Source organism: Aspergillus viridinutans, assembly GCF_018404265.1.
Source record: "Aspergillus viridinutans IFM 47045 DNA, scaffold_1, whole genome shotgun sequence".
Classification (NCBI taxonomy): Eukaryota; Fungi; Ascomycota; class Eurotiomycetes; order Eurotiales; family Aspergillaceae; genus Aspergillus; species Aspergillus viridinutans.
Window position 1 is genome coordinate 1,556,473 of NW_025091217.1, and position 26,572 is coordinate 1,583,044.

Here is a 26,572-nt window from a genome sequence, read left to right on the forward strand (position 1 = left end):
ACGGAGCTTCAGAGCGCCTTCCTTGAAATCGCTGGCTGCGTGATGTTCTGGTTGCAATAGCTGCCATTTGATTCTCGCGTCGCGCGCTTCGAAGATGTATGTCAAGCAGATTATCATTCAGGGCTTCAAAAGGTATGTCGCCCTTCTCTGAACAAGCCGCAGGGGAAACTTAGGAGTGTTGCGACTAAGACTTTGATGTCTCTAGCTACAAGGACCAGACGGTCATTGAGCCCTTCTCCCCAAAACACAATGTGATCGTCGGTCGCAATGGATCCGGCAAGAGTAACTTCTTTGCAGCCATTCGCTTCGTCCTGAGCGATGCCTATACCCATCTTGGCAGGGAGGAGCGACAGGCTCTACTTCACGTATGTGGCGCTTTGTCTCCTTCGACGGTTTGACTGGCTCACGTTCACTAGGAAGGTTCTGGTTCCGCGGTGATGTCCGCCTATGTTGAGATCATTTTCGACAACTCCGACGACAGATTTCCTACTGGGAAGCCGGAAGTGGTCCTCCGCCGAACTATTGGACTCAAGAAGGACGAATACACCCTTGATCGCAAAAATGCTACCAAATCCGATGTCATGAACCTTCTCGAATCGGCCGGTTTCTCGCGATCGAATCCTTACTATATCGTGCCGCAAGGTCGAGTCACTGCGTTGACCAACATGAAGGATTCTGAACGTTTAATCTTGCTAAAAGAAGTTGCTGGTACCCAGGTCTACGAAGCGCGTCGCGCGGAATCGTTGAAGATTATGCATGAGACGAACAATAAGAAGGCCAAGATTGATGAACTCTTAGACTTTATCAACGAGCGGCTCGCTGAACTTGAGGAGGAGAAGGATGAGCTTCGCAATTTCCAAGAAAAGGATAAAGAACGCCGGTGCTTGGAATACACCATCTACTCTCGTGAGCAGCAAGAAATTTCTGGCATCCTTGACAATCTGGAGGAACAAAGACAGACCGGCGTGGAGGGTACAGATCTTAACCGAGACAGATTCATCGAAGGAGAGAAGGGGATGGCGCAAATAGATGCAGAAATTGCCGAGTGCAAGCAGCAAATTGAATTTCTGAAAGTGGATAAGGCCCAGCTGGAGGACGAGCGCCGCGAGGCCTCGAAGGCCCTTGCACAGGTGGAATTGCGCGCCAAATCACTTTCCGAGAACCAGGTCAGCGCTCAAGCGCTCAAAGCACGCCATGACCAAGATCTCAAGACCGTCGAAACTGCGATCAAGGAGCGCGAGGCTGAACTTGAGGAACTCATTCCTCGCTTCAACGCGGTCAGAGACCAGGAAGACAACATTAAGGCGCAACTCAATGAAGCCGAGACAACCCGCCAACGTCTGTATGCCAAGCAGGGCCGCAACTCACGCTTCAGGAACAAGTCGGAGCGCGATAAATGGCTACAGGCCGAGATCAAGGAAAACCACACGTCTATTTCCACAGTGCAGACCGTAATGGCGCAGACTCAGGAGGACATCAAAGAGCTTGAGAACGACATTGCGCTCCTGGAACCGGAAACGGAACGCTTGCGGCAACAAATTGATGGCAGGGGGGACACCGTCCATTCCGTAGAACAACAGGTTCAAGCTGCAAAGGACGAACGGGACAGGTTGATGGACCAGAGGAAGTAAGTTCACTTTCTATTTCCCCCGTTTCTTCAACCTTAATTCCTTTTGAACCTGAATGAACGAGCTCAATATCGCTAACTATTTTCAAGAGAACTCTGGCGAGAAGAAGCGAAGCTTGATTCGATTCTTGCCAACGCTTCAAACGAAGTGGACCGGGCAGAACGCACGCTTTCTCAGATGATGGACCACAATACGAGTCGTGGAATTGCGGCTGTGCGAAGGATTAAGCGTCAACACAACCTCGAAGGAGTTTATGGAACATTGGCGGAACTCTTCGAGGTGAATGACAGATATCGCACTGCGGTAGAAGTCACAGCTGGCCAGAGTCTGTTCCATTACGTCGTGGACACGGATGAGACTGCGACCAAGGTGCTTGAAATACTGCAACAAGAGAAAGCTGGACGTGTGACTTTTATGCCTCTAAACAGACTCAGATCGAAGCCTGCCAATCTGCCTCGAGCGAGCGATACGATTCCAATGATCGACAAGCTACAATATGATTCTGCCTACGAAAAGGCTTTCAACCATGTGTTTGGCAAGACGATTATTTGCCCAAATCTTCAGGTTGCCTCACAATATGCTCGAAGCCATGGTGTCAATGCGATTACGCCCGAGGGTGATCGGTCTGATAAACGAGGTGCGCTTACTGGTGGTTTCCACGACTCTCGGCAATCTCGACTTGACGCAGTGAAGAACCTGACGAAATGGCGTGATGAATATGAGAACAGGAAGAACCGAGGGGCAGAGATTCGGAAGGAGCTGGAGAAGTTGGACCAGGTCATTACGAAGTCTGTCGGTGAATTACAGAAGCTGGAGCAACAGAGACATCAGGTACAGCATAGTAGTGGACCGCTTCGGCAAGAGCTCAGAAGCAAACGGGATCTTCTCCAGAAGAAGAACGACAGTCTGGACGCCAAGCGCAAGGCTCTTCGCAATATCGAGACCAATTTGGCCGCGTTGAACGATCAGGTGAATGCATTCGAGGCGGAGCTGAAAACACCATTCCAGAAGGCGCTGAGCAATGAGGAAGAGGCACAACTTGAGTCACTCAGTGTTGTTGCTCAGGATCTTCGGCGGCAGTATCAGGAACTCTCTGCTCAGCGAAGCGAGTTGGAAGCTCGAAAGTCGATCCTTGAAGTCGAACTCAGGGAGAACTTGAACCCCCGCCTCGACCAACTTGTCAGCCGCGATACCGATATAGCAGATGACGATGGCCAGGGCAATCTGAAGGAGACTGAGCGGGAGATGAAGCGACTGCGCAAATCGGTGGAGAACCTGAGCCAACGCCTCCAGAAGGTGGATGAGTCTATCGAGAAAGCAAACGCTCAAGCAAATGAGCTCGAGAAACAAAAGGCTGAAATCCGTCTTGAACTGGAAGAGCTGGCGAGATCCATTGAAAAGCACCAGCGTCGCATGGAAAAGAATATGCAGAAAAAGGCTGCCTTGACCAAGCAAGCAGCAGAATGTGCGGCAAATATCCGCGACCTGGGCGTGCTTCCAGACGAAGCGTTTACCAAGTACAAGCACACCGACTCGAACACCGTTGTTAAGAAGTTGCACAAGGTCAATGAGGCACTCAAGAAGTATTCGCACGTCAACAAGAAAGCGTTCGAGCAGTACAACAGTTTCACCAAGCAGCGCGAAACCCTAACCAACCGGAGAGAGGAACTCGAAGCATCACAAAAGTCAATTGAGGAACTCATCTCAGTCCTTGACCAGCGCAAGGACGAAGCCATTGAGCGTACGTTCAAGCAAGTCTCTCGTGAGTTTGCCAACATCTTCGAGAAGCTTGTCCCCGCTGGCCGTGGGCGCTTGGTCATTCAGCGGAAGACAGACCGTGCTCTCCGACAAGAGGATGACATGGATTCCGACGACGAACGAGCTCAGCAGAGTGTCGAAAATTACGTCGGAGTGGGCATTAGTGTGAGCTTCAACAGTAAGCATGATGAACAACAGCGGATTCAGCAACTTAGTGGTGGCCAAAAGAGTAAGGCTATCCTCCCCGGGTGTTCCGTTCGACTTACTGATGATTTTGAATAGGTCTTTGCGCGCTTGCACTGGTCTTCGCAATCCAAGCCTGTGACCCGGCGCCGTTTTACCTGTTTGACGAGATCGATGCCAACCTCGACGCTCAGTACCGAACCGCCGTTGCTCAGATGCTCCAATCCATCTCGGAATCTACCAACGGACAATTTATTTGCACCACCTTCCGTCCTGAAATGTTGCATGTGGCGGAGAAATGCTACGGGGTCAGCTTCCGGCAGAAGGCTAGTACGATTGACGTTGTGTCTAGAGAAGAGGCGCTCAAGTTCGTCGAGGAGCAGAAGACTTAAGAATATCGCACGTGGACGGCGATCAATGACTGAACTTGTTTCCCGAGTTTCTTCTACTCACTTGCTGGATTGGACAGGATAGCAGGCGTACTATTGATAATATTTCTGCTATGGAGATCAGATTATATCCCTCTTTTCATTTGCGGTATCGGGTTGCTTTGTTTGTCGGGTATCTGTTTATATGTACTCTAAATCTCACCTAGTCTTCTTCCTCTACTTTCAGCCCCGATATTTCATGAAGTCGACAGTCTATTATTTATTAGCATCGTGGCCTCTAGATCGGAGATATGGCCTTTGTCTGGCTATATGCATAGAACTCCAAGTCCTAATTGGGAACCCCATCGCGAGGGGGTTCTTGCGTCCACTCGAGGAGGATGCTCTCCGGCACATCCCTGACAAGAACATGGATATGTTCCAGGCTTCTCACACTCTGCAGTGCAGTCCAATTCTTGAACCACAGCACATGATCCTTAGGGTAGGAATATCCCTCCCTCTCCAGTCGCGCCACAAACGTCCTATGCACAAACTCCTCGATCAGCGCGCGCGATTCATCCGTCAAGTCTCCACCGTGTTCCTGGACAGGCACAGGGGTGCGCAGCCACACGCACAAGTGCGCAATACCCGGCGCAAGACCGTAGGGCCAGTCGTTGCGGAGGATCTTGTAGTCCGAGGGATCGGCAAAGGGGATCGGGTTGTTGTAAGGGAAGACCGGCTCGCTGTCCGCCACAGCGGTGCCGCTGGAGTCACTAGTGCCAGCGGGTTCCGGTAAATGCCAGCCCAGACGACGCTTGCAGATGAAATTTGTGATGGAGCCGTATTGAACTTTGGTGTCTTTGGACCAGGCGAGGTATCGGACAAGATCGGATGGTTTCCGCTTCAGAGCGCCGAGATCATTTCGTGCTGTGTGCGGGGAAAAGTCGAGCCATCAATAGGTACTCCCGGTATGTGTTGATGATGCGGAACTGGAAGTGTGGAGAGGAGGAATGAGGGGGAGGGGATCTTGATGGGGGTGGCTCCCATCACTCGTTGATCCGTCTATCTAGTACTAGAATCTGGATGTCATACCGATGATATCTTTGAGGTTGTCCCAGTCGTGGGGAACAAACTGGTCGTCTGTCATGGCCAAGACCTCTCGGTCGGTGTCGGTGAGGTTGAAGGCCGGAGGTTCAGGCGTTGTATCCATTATCGTTTTAAGAGAGATCGCTTTTCAGATAAGAAAGACTTGATGCCGGAAATCTTGTTCAAGATGGGCAATTAGATCTGGCTCAGGATCACTCGCACGAGCAACCCAACGGCTTACCCCAGAATAGGAAAACAAACCCCCAACGGGCCTGCGCCTGGTGCTACAGCGGAATTGCAGGGGAATCCTTGAGCTGAGCTGTTGTTAATCGTGAGATCTGAGCTTAGTTGTACATATATTATGGTTGTACCCTGTATTCCTGCGTACAGATGATATCTTCATGCAACTTAAATCTTAAAGGGATATGGGGTCAAAAATGAGACGTTGAGGGGATGTCAGTTACCGCCAGGCAACCCCGAGCACCTTCACCCCAGCAGAGATAAAAACAGAGCGCCGGCCGCCGAATCATCTCCGTCGTGGATCTCTTTTTTTCCTTTCCCTTGCCTCCAACCGCCCCTCTTCAGCTCTCTTTCCTCCTCTCCTTCTTTATCTTCACCATCTTTTTTCAACCGGAGGATCGTCCGAGATGAGGTATGTACTCTTTGCTTATTTCTGTCCTTGCTATCTCCAATTCTGTGGTCATGTAGCTAATGTTCCTCGTCACATGTCGCAGTGCCTTGTCATCTGAGAACATCAATGGGGTCTACATCCCCTCGGCCCTCCTCATCTTCGGCACTTTCATTGTGAAGAAGGAGTTTGTCCCATATGCAGTGGCTCTGGCCGCTATCCTGGCTGGATTGAAGCTGTTCACAGGCGGCAGCAGTACGTGCATCTATTTTTCACGCAAAACAATTCATTGTATTGACAAACAGTCTTGCTTCGGCAGAGCCCAGAAAGGTTCTAAACCCTACCGAGTTCCAGGAATTTGTACTCAAGGAGAAAACCGACATCTCGCACAATGTTTGCATCTATCGCTTTGCCCTCCCCCGTCCCACCGATATCCTGGGTTTGCCCATTGGTCAACACATCTCCCTCGCTGCCACTATCGAGGGCCAGCCGAAAGAGGTCGTCCGCTCATACACTCCCATATCTTCGGACAATGAGGCCGGCTACTTTGATTTGCTCGTGAAGGCCTATCCCCAGGGTAACGTTTCCAAGTACTTGACCACCTTGAAGATTGGCGATACCATGAAAGTGCGCGGTCCCAAGGGTGCCATGGTCTACACTCCAAACATGTGCCGCCACATTGGTATGATTGCTGGTGGTACTGGTATCACACCCATGCTGCAGATCATCAAAGCCGTTATTCGCAACCGCCCCCGCAATGGCGGCAACGACACCACCAAGTTGGACCTGATCTTCGCCAATGTCAACCCAGATGACATCCTGCTCAAGGAGGAATTAGATAAGCTTGCTGCTGAGGACCCGGACTTCAACATCTACTACGTTCTGAACAACCCTCCTCAAGGCTGGACCGGTGGCGTTGGATTTGTTACCCCCGAGATGATTAAGGTTCGCATCATTCCTCCACATGTTGACTTGATTGGTTCTCTTGCTGATACCCGTATCTTTCACAGGAACATCTTCCTGCCCCTGCCAGCGACGTCAAGATTATGCTCTGCGGTCCCCCTCCTATGGTCAGCGCGATGAAGAAGGCTACCGAGTTGCTCGGTTATACCAAGGCTCGCCCTGTCAGCAAGCTTGAGGACCAGGTCTTCTGCTTTTAGATTACGAAAAGCGATGCGTCTTTATATCCATACTTGTCTTTTGAACCTGGTCTCGCTTCCACGCTTTGCATTCTGAGAGCAGATGTCTTTGTCAGGCGTCCGCTCTGCTTATAGTATATGTCTGTGAACCTCTTCGATAGAGCAGTCCGGCTGGGCTCTATGTCTTGTTTAATGACATTTGAGTGCGGACTATGACCATTCTTACAGGAAAACACCATGAGTCAGCGATTTAGATCAATAGCATTGCGCGGCCCATAATGAGAGCCGCGGCGCAGTTGTATTAGCATGAACTACGATTACGATGTATATCCATGTACTAATATTTGTTTCATATCGTTTGCTGCACTGCTAGGATCATTATCATCGTCTCACGATCGATGCACCTCCAGGATCTCATCCACCATGTCCAAGAATTTCTGTCGGTATTCGTCTGTCGTCGTTGTGATCGTCATGGGCCCCTGACGCCCGATAACATTAAAGGTCTGCACCACTCCGGTCATAGCCTGCGCATGCAGCTTGTGTTTCGCCCAGAAGAAATCCAAAATTACCGCACGGTATTTCCACTTCCCATCAAGAGACTGGAATCCGATGCGCCATGGATTTTTCTTTCCCACCACGCCAGGATTGGACGATGCAGGGTAACGGATCAGAAAGAGTGAGTAGTCAACGGCATTTGCTGATTGAAGGAAGCGAGTGTCGGCTTCGAGTACTTTTCGAAACCTTTCATAATCCGACCGCCGCATGTGTATCTTATCCTCGAACTTATCTGCCAGCCTATTCAGTGTCTCTTCGCTGACCAGCGGATCTGGTAGTAAGTCCCGCTCCGGGTAGAAGTAGTCGATTGGTTTCAAATCATACGTCTCCCAGTCGTCCTTGGCAGAGTCCTCGTCCTTCCCGGAAAGCATATTCTCCATGATGATATGATGGGCCGGCGTGGTCTTCAAAATGCTTCCGATGGTTCTGTACGGCGCATACACGTAATCTGTGATCCAGACTAGGATTGAGTCTGCATGGGTGCTCATATACTCGTAGTACGGTTCGAGGAGGTCTTCTCGGAAGAAGGAGTGCTCGAAGTGTCGCGGGAGACTCTTGACGAGAAACTTGTTGTTGGACGTGGAAAAGAATGTCTACATTATGTTAGATTCGAGAACCGATCACCCGTATGCTGATTCCCAGTCAACATACTGATCCGGACAACCCTAAATCTCCCATCGGCTTCAATGGTAGGGTCTTGTTCTCGCTGCGGAAGCATGCTTTGTACTCCTCCTCGTCGATTTCCCAGACGTCATTGCGAAGCTTGCGAAACAGTTCGTCGCGGTACCTGATGAGTCTGATATAGAAGATACTGAAGAATGCCAGGATACGTCCAAGGAGTGACTTGCGAAACGCTTTCGGGTCACGAAACAGCGCAAGCTGGATGGATTTGGCCAGAGCCGACTGACGACGACTTCCAGTCATGGTAGAAATGCTGTTTGCTTAATCGCATAATCAGCCAGGGCTGCATTGTGAGTGACATATTTTAAGCGTCGCGAAGATTGCTCTTGTACAATATCGAGAACAGGTTGCTGAAGTCTGGTGACGTCAGCAGCCATGTCAAACTTGCGAGTAGGGCTCAGATCGCCCACGTGATCTTGAGAGGAGACTGTTTGAGTCACCGCCTTGGGCAGAAGCTGAATTGCCGCTTTGAGTCAACGAAGGAAAAAGTTGTTCCCCTCGCGAGGCTTAAGATTCCCCTCCGTCTATGGGTCGTTATCTGCTTAGCGGGGCCCGGCGATTTTCAAGCGACATTTTTCTGACTGTTCGATTCTATAGTCCACTGCAAAGTCGCTTTCCTTCCTGCTTTCGTGCCTCTACTGATCTTCAATTTAATCCCCCACGTCCGTCCCTCTACTCTCGAGCCTTCGGTACCTCCGCTTCGCTGCACGCGCTCTCCGAGAAGCCCTCGAAATTAGTCGCAGCTATGGCATCTGCCGCTGACCTTCCTGTCGCCGTTGAGGGGCTGACCCTCCAGTCTACCGCTGAGACCTCCAAGTTCCCCAACTGCTACCCCTCGTTAAACCCCGTCGATCACTACAGAGCGCACATTGCGGAGAAGCTGGGTGCCGCAGCTGGCATCGAGCCCGAGAAGCTTTACCCCAAGCTGCAATGGACCAATACACTGGACAAGGGTGACTTGGTTCTGCCGGTACGAACTATGCGTGATCCATCAAGCTAGAGACAAGGGACGAGCGAAGGTTAACATAGGTCAATGCCCTAGGTTCCCTCCTTACAAATCAAGAAGAACCCTCAAGAACTGTGCAAGGAGCTTGCAGAGAAGTTCCCCGAGTCCGATCTGGTTGCGCCTCCTGTCCCCTTTGGCGTTCATCTGCAGTTCTTCTTCAAGCCTGAACCTCTCACCAAGACCGTCATTTCCCGTATTCTGAAGGAGAAGGCTACATTCGGTACCAATGGTAACCAGGGGTTGCGAGACCCCTCGGATCCTTCCAAGGGGAAGAAGAGAATCATTGTCGAGTTCTCATCGCCTAACATCGCCAAGCCCTTCCATGCTGGTCACCTTCGGAGTACAATCATCGGAGGTTTCCTGGCGAATCTTTACACCGTTATGGGTTGGGACGTCATCAAGATGAACTACCTTGGTGATTGGGGAAAGCAATACGGTCTCCTTGCCAACGGCTTCAAGCGCTTTGGTGATGAGGAGGAGCTGCTCAAGAACCCTATCAACCACTTGTTCGATGTCTACGTCAAGATCAACCAGATTGTCGCCGAGCAAGAGGGTCCTATTAAGGAGTTGAAGGAGCAGATCAAGGCCAAGAAGGAGAAGAACGAAGATGTGGCTGAGCTTGAAGCCGAGCTTGCCAAGCTCGTTGATGTTAGCGAGGACGAAAAGGCTCGTCGTTACTTCAAGAGCATGGAGGATGGAGACCAGGAAGCCCTCGCCCTCTGGCGGCGATTCCGCGACCTCAGTATCGAGAAGTACAAGCAGACCTATGCTCGTCTGAACATTGACTTTGATGTCTACTCTGGAGAGTCTCAGATCAAGAACGAGAGCATGACCGCCGCCTACGAGGCTATGGAAAAGGCTGGAGTTTCCGAGAAGTCCGAGGGCGCTGTCATCGTCGACTTCACCAAGCACGGCGCTAAGAAGCTCGGAAAGGCCATCATTGTCCGCAAGGATGGCACTCCTTTGTATCTGACGCGTGATATTGGAGCTATCATGGAGCGTGATGAGGCCTACCACTTCGATAAGATGATCTACGTGGTCGCCGCACAGCAGGATCTGCACTTGGCTCAACTCTTCAAGATCACAGAGCTGATGGGCCGCAAGGATTTGGCCAGCCGCTGCCAGCACATCAACTTTGGTATGGTCCGTGGTATGAGCACCCGTAAGGGTACAGTCAAGTTCTTGGATGATATCCTGAGGGATGTTGCGGACAAGATGCACGAAGTCATGAAGGGCAATGCCGAGAAGTACGCGCAGGTCGACAACCCCGAAGAGACGGCGGATATTCTGGGATTGACCTCGGTCATGGTACAGGACATGACCGGAAAACGGTGCGTATACTTCGTTCCTAGCCCTGGGTTGAGCCCACGAAACTAACAGACTGCAGTATCAACGGTTATGACTTCAACCTCGATGCGATGACCTCATTCGAGGGCGACACCGGTCCTTACCTGCAGTACGCACATGCCCGTCTCTGCTCCATTGTCCGCAAGTCGGGCCTGAATGTTGAAGAGCTGGACTCTGCCAACCTTGACCTTCTAACGGAGCCCCATGCCGTTGACCTCGTCCGTCTGCTGGCGACCTGGCCAGATGTGCTGCTGAACACTACCAAGACGCTTGAGCCAACCACCATCCTCACCTACCTGTTCCGTATGACACACATTCTCAGCTCCAGCTATGACGTGCTCAAGGTCGTGGGAAGCGAGCCCGAGCTCAAGAAGGCCCGTATGGCACTGTACGAGGCCGCCAGGCAAGTATTGCACAACGGTATGAGGGTTGTGGGTCTCAGCCCTGTTGAACGGTACGTGATCACCTTGAATCTAGGAACAGGACTTGGACTAACATTTTACCCTTTTCTCCAGCATGTAAATGGCGCAATGAAAGAGAATATAAATATTAGAATGAAGACTTTTTCGTCAATGGATACCAAATATGTTCTCGCTCTTGCTTATGTACACGTCAGGCGTCACATCTCACGTAAGCCTGCAAACCAGATATACCAACGCGGTCCTAAGAAAGCTTGAACCGAGGCTTTGGTTCGACACAATAGATTGGAAGGTCGAGACTTTCCAACGCCTTCGAACAATAATTCAATAATCTAGATGAACAAAGTTTTAGCAGAACAGCGGCCAAGACAACCGAAAACAACCATAGATAGCGCTGTCCATTTCAACTGAAGACATAGCAAAAGCCAAAGTCAGTTCGGGATTCAATTTCACTCTGTTCCAGAACTGTGACCAACAGACTGCAGCGTTACATGCCGCTGACTGCACATTGCCCACGGTGGGTGCAGTAAATGCCTAACGGTCATTAAATCTGCACAGCTGGCACTGCGGCTAAGGCCGAGACTACTGTATTATCCACCCAAGCGTCATCATTAGCCGCCCCGTTGGTTGCTCAGCTGCTACGTAGTTGCATCCTTTTCCACGTCGTGACAGTCCTCGAATGTACCTACTTTGTGTGCCAGCGCGCAAGGTACACATACATGCTGTACCACAATCACCTCGAAAATTGGCGTGGCAAGGGATGTCGAATGAGATCAGCGGACGAATTTTCAGTCCAAATATCGGGGTTATCAGATTTGGGGAAAAAATGAATCATAGGCCGATAGAAACCATGGATAACATGGTGGTAGACGGCGACTGGCCCTGGAATGGATACCTAAGGCTCCGTCGGCGTCTCGGGGTCTTCGGGGGTGGATGTTCTTCTAGTATTCCAGCGTGGGCTGTGGTAGTATCAGTCTATCCATGAAGTAAGCTGCATGAAATCTAATCGACTGTGGCTGCGAACCGTTGATCTCATCACACATCGATCCTTGTGTTATAAATGTTTGAGAATCATTCAAAAATGTCATATCTCCCTCCGACTGTTTTCTCAAGTCCCTCTGTCCTCTCCGTTTATACTTCCAACTGCGAAGTCACCTGACTCAGTTACTGTTCACCATGGGCACAGATACGATCAGTCCTGATCTGGAGAGAAATGATAGAGACCAGTTTCTGGTCAATCATACGGTCCACAACTTCGCCTGGAATGACTTGACGGTCACCGTCAAGGACCGCCGGACGAAGAAGCCGCTCAACCTGATTGAGGGCATCAGTGGGAATATCCAGCAGGGTATGTTAATTCTATACTATCATTGCTGCTATTGATGCTCACAGTACTGACGTTTGCCAAAAGGTGAATTGGTTGCTTTGATGGGCCCCTCGGGATGCGGCAAGACGACATTGCTCAATGTGCTCGCGCGCCGGGCAGCTACATCGGGCGCGAAGACCACGGGGGAATGCTACGTCAACGGAGGGGGGCTCGACAATGCCACCTTTGGCCGGATCACTTCCTACGTGGAGCAGGAGGATGCTCTGATCGGCTCGTTGACGGTGCAGGAGACGTTGAAGTTTGCTGCGGATCTTTCGCTGCCAAGGTATGCTTCCAATCATCGTTCTCTGTGCTACAAGGTTCACTGACAGGGGCCTGCAGCTCTGTTTCAAAAGCGCAGCGGCATGACCGTATCCAGACTCTATTGGAGTCCTTTGGTATTCTAAACCAGGCTGCGACGCTGGTTGGAACTCCAATCCGAAAGGGAATAAGCGGAGGTCAGAAACGGCGAGTAAGCGTCGCAAGCCAACTGATCACCTGTCCGAAGATTCTGTTTCTGGATGAGCCGACTAGCGGTCTGGACTCGACCGCGAGCTACGAGGTGATTTCTTATGTCAAGGAATTGGCGGTAGCTAGCAATGTAAGCCGAAGCCCTTACAGGTTGGAGACAAGACTGACGCCGGTCGCGCAGCTCATCGTCATCGCAAGTATCCATCAGCCGTCGACGAGCACATTCCAACTTTTCGACAAGTTGCTTCTTCTGTCCAAAGGCAAGACCTGCTATTTCGGCCCCGTTCCCTGCGTATCGACCTACTTCAGCAGCATCGGCCATCCCATCCCGTTGAACACGAATCCCGCAGAGTTCATCCTCGATATCGTCAGCTCCGACTTCTCCGATGCCAAAGGAGGCAATGCCACGGAGCGAGTGCAGCACATCCAGGAATCCTGGTTGCAGTCCGCCGAGCGGCGCGCCCTGGACAACCACATCTCGCAGTTGATCGAGCACCCCAAACAGGACGGGAAGAAGATCGCAATGAGAGAGCTCTCTCGCCCGAACACTGCGAGCATCACCTGGTCACTTTTGCACCGCTCCTTCATCAAGAGCTACCGCGACGTTGTGGCGTACGGCATCCGCATTGTCATGTATCTGGGTACGTAGATACCCCAGGAATCACGCTCAGAAGCACTGACTTGAGCTAGGACTGGCCATCATGATGGGCACTGTCTGGCTCCGTCTACATGAATCCCAAGAGTACATCCAACCCTTCATCAATGCAATTGTAAGTAGTCCCTCGTCCGCGCTTCGAATGACGCTGACGTTTGCGCGGTAGTTCTTCGGATCCGCCTTCATGAGCTTCATGGCCGTGGCCTACGTGCCCGCCTTCCTCGAAGATCGCGCAACTTTCATTAAGGAGCGAGCAAACGGCCTCTACGGCGCCCTCCCGTTCATGGTCTCCAACTTTATCATCGGCCTTCCCTTTCTCTGTACGTCCCCTCCTCTTCCCCTCTTCCCCTTCCCTCAAACTAACCCCTACCGCACAGTCCTAATCTCAATCCTCTTCTCCCTCGTCGCCTACTGGCTCTCCAACTTCCGCTCCGACGCAGTCGCCTTCTTCAGATGGGTCATGTGGCTCTTCCTCGACCTTCTAGCCGCCGAATCCCTCGTCGTCTTCGTGACCTCCATCTTCCCCAACTTCGTCGTCTCGCTTGCCCTCGTCGCATTCGCAAACGGCCTCTGGATGAGCGTCGGCGGCTTCCTCGTCTCCCCGACCATCCTCAACCCATTCTGGAAATATGTCTTCCATTATATTGATTATCAGGTACCCTTCCCCAATTCCCCAGGTGCAAATTGTGCGAAGGCATGTTGCTGTTGCTGTTGCATGGTGCTAACTACCGCTAGGCATACGTCTTCCAGGGTATGATGGTCAACGAGTTCTCGCGCAGAACCTACTCCTGCGGCGAGGGGTGCCACTGCATGTACCAGACCGATCTTGCGTCGCAGTGCCGTATCCGAGGGACGGGTGTGCTTGAGTCGTATGGGTATGCGACTGGGAGGACGGGAAAGTGGGTGGGTATCTTGATTGGGATTATTGCCGTGTATAGGCTATTCGGGTGGATAGCCCTGGTTCTAAGACGGAGTTGAGCTGTTTGTCATAGTATTTTGGGGACTTTGGTGCTTTTCTTGGTTTGTTTTCTTGCTGCGCTTTCGTTTACTGTCTATATATAGAGTTTCTCGGTTGGTGGGATTAGAGATTAGGACCTTTCTAAATTCAGGCGAAGGTTTATCGATGTGATGCATTGAATTAATCGTATTGAATATGGAATCCCCGACTGGTTTCTACAAACCTATCAGCGGTATAATCGTATCAAAGGACCGATCATCCGGTCCTGTGTCAGATGCGAAGAGCATTCGAAAGGGATGACCTTGTGGAAGGGGATGGAATAGAAGGAAATATACATCGCGACCTCGAGGTGAGAAACCGACCATCCACCATCTACGAGTGAAGTCGGGATCCTCAAGCGAAGCACGAGTAGGAGAAGAAAGGCACATGTATCGCTAATGGGACATGAAAATTCGAAAGAAAATAGTCATTGGCGACGAACAAACAACTCGGGGTATACCTTCTCCGTCGCTTCTAACTTGTCTTCAAATGCTGATAACCGGGACAGACAACGCAAACAGACAGACAATCATAAGTAGTAACACGTGTGGGCCATGCAAGGCGATTATACAAACCAGCGACACTCGCAGAGGGGCATGACGAAGCATAAACATAAACGCATCAACATGAATCATTGCAGGTCATCAGAATCGTACAATCGTTTCGCCGTGATGGGCGTGATCGGTCGGAGTCAGCTGACACCATCCATCCTCTTCGCGTAAAAACAAACATTAGAAACAAAGAGCCGCCCCTTAACCAAAAACCACGGAAATGCAATGAGATCTTTTCGAATCATCAGCGAGCCTTCCCACTTTTTCCGATCAAAATGACAAGCACGGACGGATCGCAAGATGGTCGGCGATCTCGGTGATTTCCGTGGACCCATTTTTTCTTTCCGTAAACAAAACCCGACCCTAAAAGAAAGCAGAGAAACTTTTGGTAAACTGCTTCAGCACCTGTTCCAGGCAGAGTTGATTCTGCGCAAAAGCATAGACGTCGAGGAGATAAGCAATTCGAGCAAGAAAGAAACGTCTAGGAGTAAGCTCAACCAAGAGAGATGACAAGAGAAAGCATCAAAGCATGACAACGGGCATCAAGGCGAGGTGGCCTAGTGTCGTCCGCTGTAAGTCGACCGACTAGATCGGTGACTGGCCTTGTCGGACCGCCGGTCACCTCGGGGACGCCGCGCGTCTTCGAGTTCCCTTCGGGAAACGCTGCCAGTATAATCGGAGCCGCCGGTTAGATACTTCTTCGGTCGCTTCCCCTCGATGTTCAGCTCAACCGCTCCCGTATCGCCTGTCCGGACGCTGATCCTCTTTCCCCCAACAGACTTTTGAGTGAAACTCATAGTCACACCATTCATGGTCATGACAATGTTATCGTCTTCCTCCGGCTTGGCCTCGCCGCTGCTACCATTTTGAGTGCGAGCATCACTACCTCGGCTGCTACGGCTCTTCTGACTTCCGCTGTCGCTTTCCGCACGCTGCGATGATTTGGCTTTGCGCAGGGCATCCGCTGTAAGCGGCACCGGTACAGCTTTGCCTGATCTCGACGCCTGATACTCTTCTGCCTCTCGTTGCTTATCCTCGATATCGCCGCCTGGATTGTAGTCATAGACAGTTGTCCGTTGGCGACGAGCACCCTCGATGGCAATTCGAGCCGGACGCACAGACTCATGATAGGACGTAGAGCGTCTGCTGCCCCTCAGACTCTGGCTTCGCTCGGGAACCACGGTCTCGCGTGAGGACCGCCGGTATCCGTAGCTCGGCAGCGCGTCTTCCATCTCCGATAGGTCAAAGCTTCTGGAGGAGCGGCGCTCCGAGGTGAGAGACGTGGTTGTTGCTGACTTGCGCGGTGGATCGGGGCGTTTCTGAATGATGTGCGGCCGAGTGTTGGTTTTGATCGGCGGAGGTGGCATGCGATAATAATCTTCATCGCGATTGTGAGATGACTGAGAAGGAAGCCGCGGTCGGGACCGGACGGGAGGAGGTGGTGGCGGTTCGAATAGTTGCTCGTCTTCACTCTCATCGTCGTCTTCTTCATCATCGTCGTCATCCTCGCTCTCGTCGTAAGGCGGGGTGGGAGGCACATGATCCACGACAGGCGGTCCATAAAGAGAAGGGCGCCGTGCACGCGGCTGCTTCTCTCTGGTCTTGGAAAGCGATCGTTCCTGGTGGTGGTCGGTTGGAGGAAGAGCCGCAAACTCTTGTACTCCATAATATGGGGACTGTTGGGCATAATGCGAGGCTGAATAAGAGGGGCTATTGGCGTAAACGGGCGAGGCCAGCGGAGGGCCGGCTTCGTAGCGGCTCATAGGAGACGGGGCATACACCATGGCCCCCATACCTGGCATCATCCCATGAAAGCTCGACGGACGAACATTCGAGTGATAGGAGTTGGAGCGACCGGAACGGGCGGAGGGACGGTTGCTGTGAGAGACATGAACGTCCTGGATGACGGACGGTGGGTATCGGGTCTGTGGTGATGGCGGCGGCGGAGGATAATCGTAAACTGAGGGCGGTGGTTGCGAGACATAGTAGGGACGTTCGATCCGTCTGGGTTCTACTGGAGTTGAGGGATGATACAATCCTTGATCGCAATCCCGGCAGGTTCCTGGGACGTGACGCACATGAACATTGTCTCGTCGTCGGGGTCTGGAAGGGGACCGCTGAACTGGAGCAGCAGCGTAATGGCTTGGACTCGGATAGGTTCCCACCTGCATCTTGTCGTCACGCACAGGGCGTGCAGGCTTTTCTCTTGCACGATCTTTGCGAGATGAGCGAATTTTATCAAGGTCGGCTCGTTTGAGCGTGGAGTCGAGTTTAAGAGGGACAGGACTTTTCCGGCCCAATGGGCCAGATTGGGCGCTATTGACAGTGGCGGCAGTGCGACTGGAGTATCCTGAATCACTAGCACCATCAACCAAGGGCTCAAGTCCAGATCTCAGATTAGCCTTGGAGCGTTTTGTGTGAGCGACTTGACGGGTTTCGGGGAGAATGACGTTTGCGTCTTCGTCGTACTCCTCACAGAAGGCAGCATGAGGCACTTTGCCAGTCATGACTTCAGGGCAATGGCCAAGGCCCAGGTTGGGTCCCTAACTAAAGGGGAGGGGGCTGGTAGGGAAGGACACAGTGGATGACGTGAAACGTGGTGATCCGGCTGGCTTCGGTTTGCTTAGTCGATTAACAGGAGCCACCGCTGCTGCTCATTCAGGTTGACTCAGTTTTTCTTTTTTCTCTTTCCCCTTTTTTTTTTGAATTTTCTCCTTTTTTACCCTTTCGCCTTACCCAATATGGGTAATATGGTAAAAATTCTCCGTTCGTGGTTTGTTCCTTCAACCCACTTTCTGCGATGGTCCGAAAATGTAGAACGGCCTGCAGGTCAGGCAAGCAGTAGTAGAGTGACGGCGCGCGTCTAGATCGCGGGCTGTCAGCGGCGGGCAGTGGATGCAAACTGGTAGTCGTCCTTCAAAGCCTGCAAAGTCTCCATCGAAGAATATTCTTTTTTTTCCTGTTCGATTTCCTTCAAGGAGATACTAACGAGAAAGAAGCAGACAGCGAGTGAAGCCGGCGTTGGTTGGTCCGACGCACGAAACTATCCAGGTGTGGCAGACAGAAGAGGCGGTGGGTCGACAAGCAGAGAGCAGAGGGAAGTGGCAGATACGGAGCAGAAACAGAGACTGACGGGAGAAAAAGAGAAGCGTGCAGTCAAAGATCTGGCGACCGATGAATGGAGGACTGGCGAAAGAAAAAGTCGCCTGGCTGCAGAGTGTAGATGCAGACCAAGCGTGTAACCAGTAGTCTGTACTAGTAGTATACCGGTTGGGTGTTCGTTTCTTCCCAGGTGATTAGGCCCTGACGAGTGGACGAGTAGAGACCCGTAGACCACAGTAGGCTTGAAGGTGGGGTTGGGACGTAAAGAAGAAAATGTGGTGAACTAGTAACTGTGGAGAATGGAGAAGAGATTAGATAGGTAGATAGACAGAAAGAGGAAGACAGATTGACAACGTGATGGAACAGATCCAGTCAGGATGGACGATCCGTATATCATTGGGTAGAATGATACCTAGGTAGAGTAACCATGGAGGAAGATCTGAAAAGGACAAGATGAAGACTGACAGAGAGGGGGAAAGTGAAGGGGGAGAGGGAAAAGAGGCTGCAAGGACAAAGATACGCGCAGATGGACGCAAAGTCTTTTTAAGTCGTTGTTACCCAACGGAAGAAAAATAATAATAATGGGCAATAATTAAACCAAAAAGCTGATCGTGAAGAAACGGAAGAAAAAGAAAATCATAATCGAAAAGAAGTATACCCGAACGGACGAGGGAACTTTTTCTCGCCTTTTCCTTTTCTGTTTTCTGTTCTTCTTGACCAGTGATGATTGAGAATGAAGGAAATAATTCTCAACAATACCTAACATTTATTCATTGTCAACAGCAACTGTGTGGAAGTACGGAGTACAGAGTGCTGTAATCCCTCGAATTGTCAGCGAGGTGGGGAGGCGTTGGAAGAGTGAGTGGCAACCGAACGATGCCTGATCTGCCACTACCCAGGTATCTATCTTAGATTAGAATGCTTTTTAACATATATAGATAGATAGAGGACAGACAAAAGAATTTGAAACGACGAAAGTGCGTCTATCGGTATTCGAGACCCTAGAATAGTTTGCTAGTATTAATATAAGAATGCTCGATACTATCTTAATCTACGTTACATAGAATCTGCAAATTCTTAACCCTTCTTTTGTCCAGGACCCAGGTTACCGAAGCATCTACAGTTGACGGTCAACAGTCATAATCTCCAGCAGGCAGAACTCAGCAGAAGGCTACTGTGCACAGGTGATTATTCCATTGGCCCGTGTGCCAAAAGACATTCCGATGGGGCACAGAATGACCATGGAAGCCCCTGGATCAACGAGGTTCGGATCCCATCTACGGAGTACAATGATAGAGTCATACACATCATACTACTACATAAATATTTACTAGGAAATGATAAGAAATCTACATTGAATAAGACCAAATATTGCTAGTAATCGTAGTACCCGACGTAGTATCAAAATTGGATAAGGCAAAACAATGGGATCCCTGGCTCCGAACGGAACCAACCATGGAACAGGTTTAGTGACACGACAACCATTCTCCACTACTCTACTCTACCTACTCTACCTTACTTAACTGTCAGTCTGTCCTCCAGCAATGATGAATGCCCTCTGCCTTGGGATCCTGTGACCAGATGAATCATTTGCTTTCGATATTTTGTACAAGAATTTGACTCTCTTTTCTTTCAATTCTTGAATCTAGTTCCGGCAGAGTATCAACAATTTCTAATCCGAGATTCTCCTGTCCCAATCGGTGCCCAAATCCATTGCGGCCCAATAGTTCTGGCGTTGGCCTCCACTGGTCCATCTTCCTTGCTCATGTCTCCATCTTAAAAAATTTTTGATCTCGACGAGGGGCAACTTTGAGTCTTTATTTCTCGAATAAATCGGATGCCCCTCTGTCTACATGATTTTCTGTCAGTCTTTCCAAGACTATCCTCTTTGTCAGACGTTACCATCAGGCAGCACATTCCTTGTATCTCCATAGCCACGACCTGATACCGGTTCAGTTCCAAGTGCTCAGCCTCGAGATCTTTTCATCCCAAAGATCTGAAAAGAAGGGGGGAAAAAATTGTTCCTTGTGAATAGAAATGAATGATTACCCCACTTGCCGTGTTTGTCTAGTTCTGATAAGATTTATACACATCTAATGATCTTGTTTCATCCCTGGATAGAGTCAGAATATTAGACGAAACTTACTGGTCCAGAGCCTTTCAGATGGTGGGTTGATCAAATAATAATAATATTATTACACTGGCATCGAACTCCCTTAGAAGCACGCTAGAAAACATCCGTCAGTTGAAACCCATGTGTTGGGCATCCTGGTCTATATCGACAATGCTAGGGTATTACATCTATTAATGGTCATCATGCTGATGACACATATTCACAACAAAGGTCTGCTCCTGCTCCAGGATCATCAATTTCTATCTGTGTAGCCCAGGTAATTTTAGAATCCCTGAAACCTCAAGATCATATTTTGGTCGAGTGCAGACTCCTTGGATATCCACTTGGGCACAAATGCTATTTTCTCTCACGTTTCGTCGACATCCATATCCGCGGCAACTTTTCTTTGAATCTCTGAGTCATATCCAGATACCAGCTCACCAGGAGAAGCATGTTGTTTCTTACGTAGATCAATTGTCCTGCGTATTGACTCCTGAATGATCCATCCATCAGGTACGTATTTTCCGCAGTGCTTGTTAGCTAAGTCATGCACAGATTACCCAAGTGCCTAACAAGGTCTCTTTCCACGGACGACGACTTCTGGATCACTTCCATTTCCCAGCTACGGGTGGTATGATCCAGTCTACTTGTTCAGCTGAAAGCACTATGTGGTGGATGACGGTGGTAGATCCTTTGATTGACTGAGGTCAAGCATTACTGGATGTCATTTCCACTTCCCATTGCTTTTTCTGCTAAGTAGGTTTATCCTGGTCTATGTTGAAGCCCACCTATTTCCTGTAAGTCTAGTGCAAGGCTGCCCTTTGATCTCACGGACTGATTAAGCTTCCGTGTTAGTCTAGAGATCTGAGATCCTGGGTGCATTCGCAAGAAATGCTGAGTTGGACTGTTTATCCCTGTAAGGAATTATTCTATGCTTTTCTTGCAGTATTCCGCTATCGTTGTGTCGTCATCTCAATCTCTTATAATATCATTGAAGAAATCATTTTCAGATATAGAACTAAGCACCAGGCCATCGGCACCTGTACCTTTACGCTCAGACATCAGTGGTTATGGCGCCCTGAGGGGTATCTTAAAGTGTATAGCATATTGAAAGTCTCATAAAATAAAATATTCGCCTAACGTACTCTGTATACCTTTCTTTCATCTTGTTAATTCGGTTCCGTTTGTAGGCACATCCATCTTAGTATTTAGCTTATCGATATCGCCAAGCTGGTTAATTTATCGATAACATGATGACTCAGCAAGTTGCCTGTACAACGCCGATCGCCCAAACAAAAGCGTCATTCCCAGCCTCCCTCATTATATCCAACCACCCCAATTTCAAGAGTTCTACGTCGCTCGAGCCAGGTCTGCGTCTCTCAGTATATTCTGAGTTTTCTCCTCTTTATTTGGGTAAAATCAATTTGTGAATTGCCAACTGCCGACATATTTGCTAACATACATTCCTGATCGGAACCACAGTCATACCAAGTGGAGCTGAGAGCAACATTCTTTAAAGATACAAAATCCGGGGATCGACCTTCGAGGGTAAAACCCCTCATTCCACGAGCACCGTTAATCAAGTGCGCTACACTGGTCTCTCCAGAGTCCGTCTTGAGCTGCGTGCTCTTGACAACTCTGTTTCCGCCTACTATGCCTCCTGTCCAACTAGTGGGGGACTTCCCCAGTGTTTCTCTTGAGTATATCGTCGGCAGAGAGAACCAGGTCGCCAGTCATGGCCTCGATACTACCGATCGCTCTGTTCCATCATCACCAGCAGAGGTTGTCAAAACATTGACCCGCAGAGCAGACGCGGCGAAGACATATGTCCCCGGTCACGGAACAGTCGACCCCCAGAACATCAACATGCAAGGGCTATTAGCATTATTTGCGTTGATTGGAGCAGCATTCGTTCTCGGCGCCATCTGGTTCTTCTTCTGGGCAAAGAATGGTGGATTTATCTGGAGAAAAGGAGACTGGGATGAATACAAATCTACCGTTCTGCGACGCAAAGGCCCAGACGGACGAACCCTCAGTAATGCCACGAAGAGTACGAGACTTGGTGGGGGCAGTATCGTTGGCAAAGGCTATAGCGACGATGGGTACACGGTCGCCGATAGCGCCGGATACACAGACACCGCAACCACGATCACTGAAAAGGAGGAGGGAGACCACAAGCGCAAGCGCAGATTCCGGGAGACGGCTAAAAAGAAGCTCCTGCGCAAACGCAAGGACGAGACCTGGGAGGGCGAAGCCGACGAAGACGTGCGTGCCTACCGCAAGGAGAAACCGGCCCGGATCGGCGGCATCAATCGCGAGGCGGACGGAACCTACCACGGTAGTGACTACGACACCTCCAACCCACCCACCTCCTACAACGCGAGCGAGATGAGCGAGGTACGAGACTACGCGTACGAGCCCGCGCGCCAGAGCCGCAATTTCTCTTTCACCCCCGGAAGCGAGGATGTCCTGAGTCAGACGACTGAGGAGCGCCAACAACTCCGCGAGCCATCAGCGAGACGACACGATCGTCGCCGGGAGAGACGTCGTGCTCCCCCGACCACCTCATCGCGCCAGGGCAGCCCGCGCAAACGAGACCGTCACTCCATGCCGGGTCATTACACCGAGCCTCTGGATTTCTCGTCAGCGGGCTCCAGATCCGAGTATCAATACTCTAATGTGGAGACGGATGACGGATCCGGGACCAAGAGCTACCATCATCCCATCCCAGGTCTTAGCAAGGGATACCGCCGCGAAGGCGGACGGAGCAGAAGACGGGACAGTCTGAGCGACAGCGACGGTGACTGAACACGGTACTCATGAGAGACCCAAATTTAGCAACGACTTATGGAAATGTGCGCCTCCTTTTTACTTTTTTTTTTTTTTTTTTTTTTTTTTTTTTCTCGTTGCCAGCTACAGGTTGTAAATAATACGACGCCTACATGAAGTTTCATCTTGTGTTTTATGTTCAATGATTGCAACGGATATGACGAATGGATGGGATGGATTGGACTGAAACGATACAGCAATGGAAGTTTTATTTTTGGCAGGGATATGTATGGGCCACGAAGTCTGATCGTGTCATGAAACATATCATCTTCTTCTCTTTGACTTTGAGTTTAGCCCAGGGGGATTCCTTGAAATCAGCTAAACACTCCTGTAACTAACATGAATGGACGGAATAGCTAGACTATTTAGTCAACACCAACCATTGCTTCTTAGGATGACCTCAGCTGAAAATAATCTCGGGAAGGGCACTTCATCCGTCCAATACCAGAGTGCGTAGCAGTTCTTTAGCTGATGCTAGGCTATCCAGGAGATACCTAGCTCAAAAGCACCCACTATACGAGGCACCGCAAGCCACAACCCATCCTTACAGGGACACCCATGCCTTGCTATGAGCTGAAAGATCGATTCGCGGAGGAGGATACAAGGTAATCTACGGAGATATGGATGATACGGTAGACTTTTCACTGTTGCAGAATTTATCCATTCGGGAATATAGACATGCTTGGTTGATATCAGTCTTATTGAAATTGAGGTACTGAGTATTGCTGAGTCTTTGATACGATGCGTCTGCCAATAGATGTGGGTTCTGGTTCGCCGGAATGAGGAAACCGCAATAAATAAGATGCCGGTGAGGTAGGGGGCAGGTGTTGAATGACAAGAGACGAGAAATATTTGACGGATGCAATCGATGCGCCGAGCCCAATCCAGATCTATACATGCAATATGCAAGGAAACCCGAAACCGAAACAAATGCAAAACGCGAGATAACAGACTTGCGGAAGAGTAAGAAAAAAGTGGTAGGCAACGAAGTAATTGACGGAGCAATGAGAGGAAAGTATTATAAAGATAGAGTGCGTACACGTGAGGCGCAGGAAACTCTCGTTTTAGGAGTAATGCCAGGATCAGACTTGCTTTTCTGGAGCCGAGGTCTGGTGGCCTTGCTTGTCTCGGTGGCCCCTGTGTAATCATAATCATCGGCTTGGGATAAAGCCTGCGGGGAGTTTCGGACTGTATCGTCCGAGAACCACACCGTCAAGGCCAAGCGACTGATATTCGCATCATCCCAACCTTCGTCCGACAACTGCTGGAGTTCTGGAGCGGCTTTGAGACGCGAGATCTCTACCGACGAGTGCCGGAGTTGGTGTAGAAGCCACTTGTTGATGAACATGGCACTGCTGACTTTAGCAGACCCTGGCTCGTAGAAGGGGGAAGAGTCGTCAATCGCTGACGTCTTCAGAGGATCTTCGATTTGGGATGCGACTTCTTCAAGACCCATTCCGTATAGAAAATCCATCTCTCCGGTGTATTCTTCGGTCCGGAGTCCTCGTTCGTCGCAGATAGCTCGGAGACGGACAATGTCCAGCATTGTCTCGTTGAGTTCCTTCCGAATTTGCGTCCTCGACCCGTCGTATGACCGCAGGAATTGTAGAGACTCCTCATCCAACGAGATGTTGAGCGAACTTCGTAGCCTTTGTTTGTCAACAATGGTGTACCATTGTGAATCAAGCTCCGCCAAGCGCTCTTGTAGTATCCGCGCATCTCCTACTCGTGAGAGGTAATCCACTACGGCAGGTGGGTATTCCAGAGGCTCACCACGGCACGAGTGTGCGTCAAAATCGGAGGCGCTGCTTTCAGCCTGAGGTATCACCTTCGATAGTCCTGGTGGCGACTCACGTAATGATTTCGCGAACCGCTGCATAGACTGGATGAGCACATACTCATCTTGGTCCAGCTCGTCTTCCGCCCGATGATACGTTTGCTCCAGGTCCAAGTAAGATTCCGTGGCCGACTGAAGCTCTTCAATCAGGTCGGCGAGCTGGTGATCTTGTGCGAGGAGCGAGTTGAGTCTCTTCATCAGCACGGCCCTATGGTTTCCCTCATCTTCTCGCTTGTAGCGTAGAGCAACGCGCATTTCTCGTGCCCGAAGCCTTCTAGCAGAGACATCCTCTAATTGTTCGATCAGCCGCTCACCTGCGGTTTTGTATTCAAGTGGTGGCACATGGTCACGAGCTTCGCTGGGCTGGTTGGAAGCTTGCGACTTCCAATCCTGTCCCCGGTCGACCTGTAGATCATCTGAATGCTCTGTTGGGTTTGTTGGAGATGGCAAAATATCAGCATCCGTGTCCCTACAGGAACCACTGTGTGAACGGGTCAGTCCGTGCAAGGGTCTGCTCACGATACTGTTGCGCTCTGGATGATCATCGTGACTTCTCGATGTACCAGGTTGAGATAACCTCCTGTGGGGAAACTTTAAGAGCGACGTGGTTCCTGGATCTGGGCCCAGTGGATCGGTATGAAGGTCCAGCTCCACAGTGCTAGACGGCCGAATGTCCCCTCTCCTCCTCTGCGCATCATGCGAATTTTTAAGTCACTTGGGAGATCTCCGAAAGACAGGATAACAAGCGAATATAAGCGACTCACCCCTTTGTAGGTTGGATTTGGATCCTTCATCCGACCCGGCCAAGACCCCATCTTGCAACTACAACAGATCAGGTAGTGGAAGCTTCCCTTACCCTTACATCTTCTGGGTCTAGGAGACTGGGCAAGAGAGTGAAGAAAGAGATCAACTTGGATCAATATTTCTCTCCTAGCCCACGTGTGTACCGATCGTTGGACTACTTGTGTTGTTGAGCGACAGAAAAGGGGGGGTTAGGCCGGAATGCTTTTTTGTTTACGTTGTGCCTTGGTGCTTCACATTTCTCCCGAAATTTGGCCTGCACCATATAATACTGACTTGGCCCGCCTTGCTACTGTTTGCTTTTCCCCGGTAGTCTTATTCTTTCATGGTTTGTTTCCTGGTCTTTTGGGTCATTTTCCAATAAGCCGGACGAAAGGGATATTGCCCATCTATCCCCTATTTCCTTGCCTGGATGCGTCACGTTGGATGAGTCTCATAGGCGGATGCCGGCATCGCTCTGTGCGACCTCCCAATTATCAAGCGGGAAGGGCGACAGGCATCATTTCATGTAACTCGCAGTTCTTCCCATGACTGCCAACAATTAAAAGACTCAGATTCCTGAAAGGACAAAAGATATTGATAACAGCCTTGCGAGAGTGTTTCAGGAGTCGTGGCTTTCGAACCACACGGGAGCGTTCGGCCTTGCCGTGCCGTCTTATTGGCGCTACAGATTCGGTGAAGCTGGTGATGCGCAACTGAGTGTCTTCTACTGGTCAGACGGTCCAACCCGTGTAGTCTCCGTTCGAGGTGCAGTAGTAGTTCCTGTCAGACCCCTCCCCCATTTCAGGGAGAGACCATGAACTAAGCTAATCAGTATCGATGGATAGCAAAGCATCCATATGCCGACCCCTTCGAGGCCAATCAAGAAAAAGAGGGTGCTTATCCCGGACCTCGTAAAGCCAGATGCGACTTTCTTGGGTCGTTTGTCATGTGCGACATCTCATCTACGAGTAGAATTCGGACAACAAAGTAGCCACACATGCCTGGCGCTGATCGTGCATCGAAGCTGTTCGGTCAATATGATCATTCTACCAACATAGAGGGAAGTGAGTGAC

General features: G+C 50.4%; 9 protein-coding genes across 9 annotated transcripts; 5 read left to right on the top strand and 4 right to left on the bottom strand.

Annotated features, from left to right (window-relative positions):
* Positions 1–94: 94 nt before the first annotated feature.
* Positions 95–3,961, top strand: Aspvir_000437 (chromosome segregation protein SMC; the record flags this gene model as incomplete). The annotated part of the gene is made up of 5 exons (XM_043265573.1): positions 95–132; positions 206–365; positions 417–1,627; positions 1,718–3,615; positions 3,669–3,961. The coding sequence occupies 5 exons, from the start codon at positions 95–97 to the stop codon at positions 3,959–3,961; spliced, it is 3,600 nt and encodes a 1,199-aa protein (XP_043121508.1).
* A 325-nt stretch (positions 3,962–4,286) lies between these two features.
* On the bottom strand, positions 4,287–5,144 carry Aspvir_000438 (GIG1 family protein; the record flags this gene model as incomplete). The annotated part of the gene is made up of 2 exons (XM_043265574.1): positions 4,287–4,861; positions 5,027–5,144. The coding sequence occupies 2 exons, from the start codon at positions 5,142–5,144 to the stop codon at positions 4,287–4,289; spliced, it is 693 nt and encodes a 230-aa protein (XP_043121509.1).
* A 587-nt stretch (positions 5,145–5,731) lies between these two features.
* Positions 5,732–6,808, top strand: Aspvir_000439 (cytochrome b5 reductase family protein; the record flags this gene model as incomplete). Its single annotated transcript, XM_043265575.1, has 3 exons — positions 5,732–5,903; positions 5,968–6,593; positions 6,659–6,808. The coding sequence occupies 3 exons, from the start codon at positions 5,732–5,734 to the stop codon at positions 6,806–6,808; spliced, it is 948 nt and encodes a 315-aa protein (XP_043121510.1).
* Positions 6,809–7,176: 368 nt separating this feature from the next.
* Aspvir_000440 (phosphatidylinositol phosphate kinase family protein) lies at positions 7,177–8,266 on the bottom strand (the record flags this gene model as incomplete). The annotated part of the gene is made up of 2 exons (XM_043265576.1): positions 7,177–7,935; positions 7,994–8,266. 2 exons carry the CDS (start codon positions 8,264–8,266, stop codon positions 7,177–7,179), a joined length of 1,032 nt encoding a protein of 343 aa, XP_043121511.1.
* Positions 8,267–8,768: 502 nt separating this feature from the next.
* Positions 8,769–10,898, top strand: Aspvir_000441 (arginine--tRNA ligase; the record flags this gene model as incomplete). The annotated part of the gene is made up of 4 exons (XM_043265577.1): positions 8,769–8,993; positions 9,066–10,360; positions 10,417–10,830; positions 10,892–10,898. The coding sequence occupies 4 exons, from the start codon at positions 8,769–8,771 to the stop codon at positions 10,896–10,898; spliced, it is 1,941 nt and encodes a 646-aa protein (XP_043121512.1).
* Positions 10,899–11,971: 1,073 nt separating this feature from the next.
* On the top strand, positions 11,972–14,265 carry Aspvir_000442 (putative ABC transporter; the record flags this gene model as incomplete). The annotated part of the gene is made up of 8 exons (XM_043265578.1): positions 11,972–12,143; positions 12,207–12,447; positions 12,504–12,762; positions 12,814–13,273; positions 13,323–13,402; positions 13,454–13,607; positions 13,665–13,942; positions 14,023–14,265. 8 exons carry the CDS (start codon positions 11,972–11,974, stop codon positions 14,263–14,265), a joined length of 1,887 nt encoding a protein of 628 aa, XP_043121513.1.
* Positions 14,266–15,392: 1,127 nt separating this feature from the next.
* On the bottom strand, positions 15,393–17,342 carry Aspvir_000443 (uncharacterized protein; the record flags this gene model as incomplete). Its single annotated transcript, XM_043265579.1, has 1 exon — positions 15,393–17,342. One exon carries the CDS (start codon positions 17,340–17,342, stop codon positions 15,393–15,395), a length of 1,950 nt encoding a protein of 649 aa, XP_043121514.1.
* Positions 17,343–21,703: 4,361 nt separating this feature from the next.
* Aspvir_000444 (uncharacterized protein) lies at positions 21,704–22,858 on the top strand (the record flags this gene model as incomplete). The annotated part of the gene is made up of 1 exon (XM_043265580.1): positions 21,704–22,858. The coding sequence occupies one exon, from the start codon at positions 21,704–21,706 to the stop codon at positions 22,856–22,858; it is 1,155 nt and encodes a 384-aa protein (XP_043121515.1).
* Positions 22,859–23,897: 1,039 nt separating this feature from the next.
* On the bottom strand, positions 23,898–25,531 carry Aspvir_000445 (uncharacterized protein; the record flags this gene model as incomplete). Its single annotated transcript, XM_043265581.1, has 2 exons — positions 23,898–25,403; positions 25,481–25,531. The coding sequence occupies 2 exons, from the start codon at positions 25,529–25,531 to the stop codon at positions 23,898–23,900; spliced, it is 1,557 nt and encodes a 518-aa protein (XP_043121516.1).
* Positions 25,532–26,572: the final 1,041 nt, after the last annotated feature.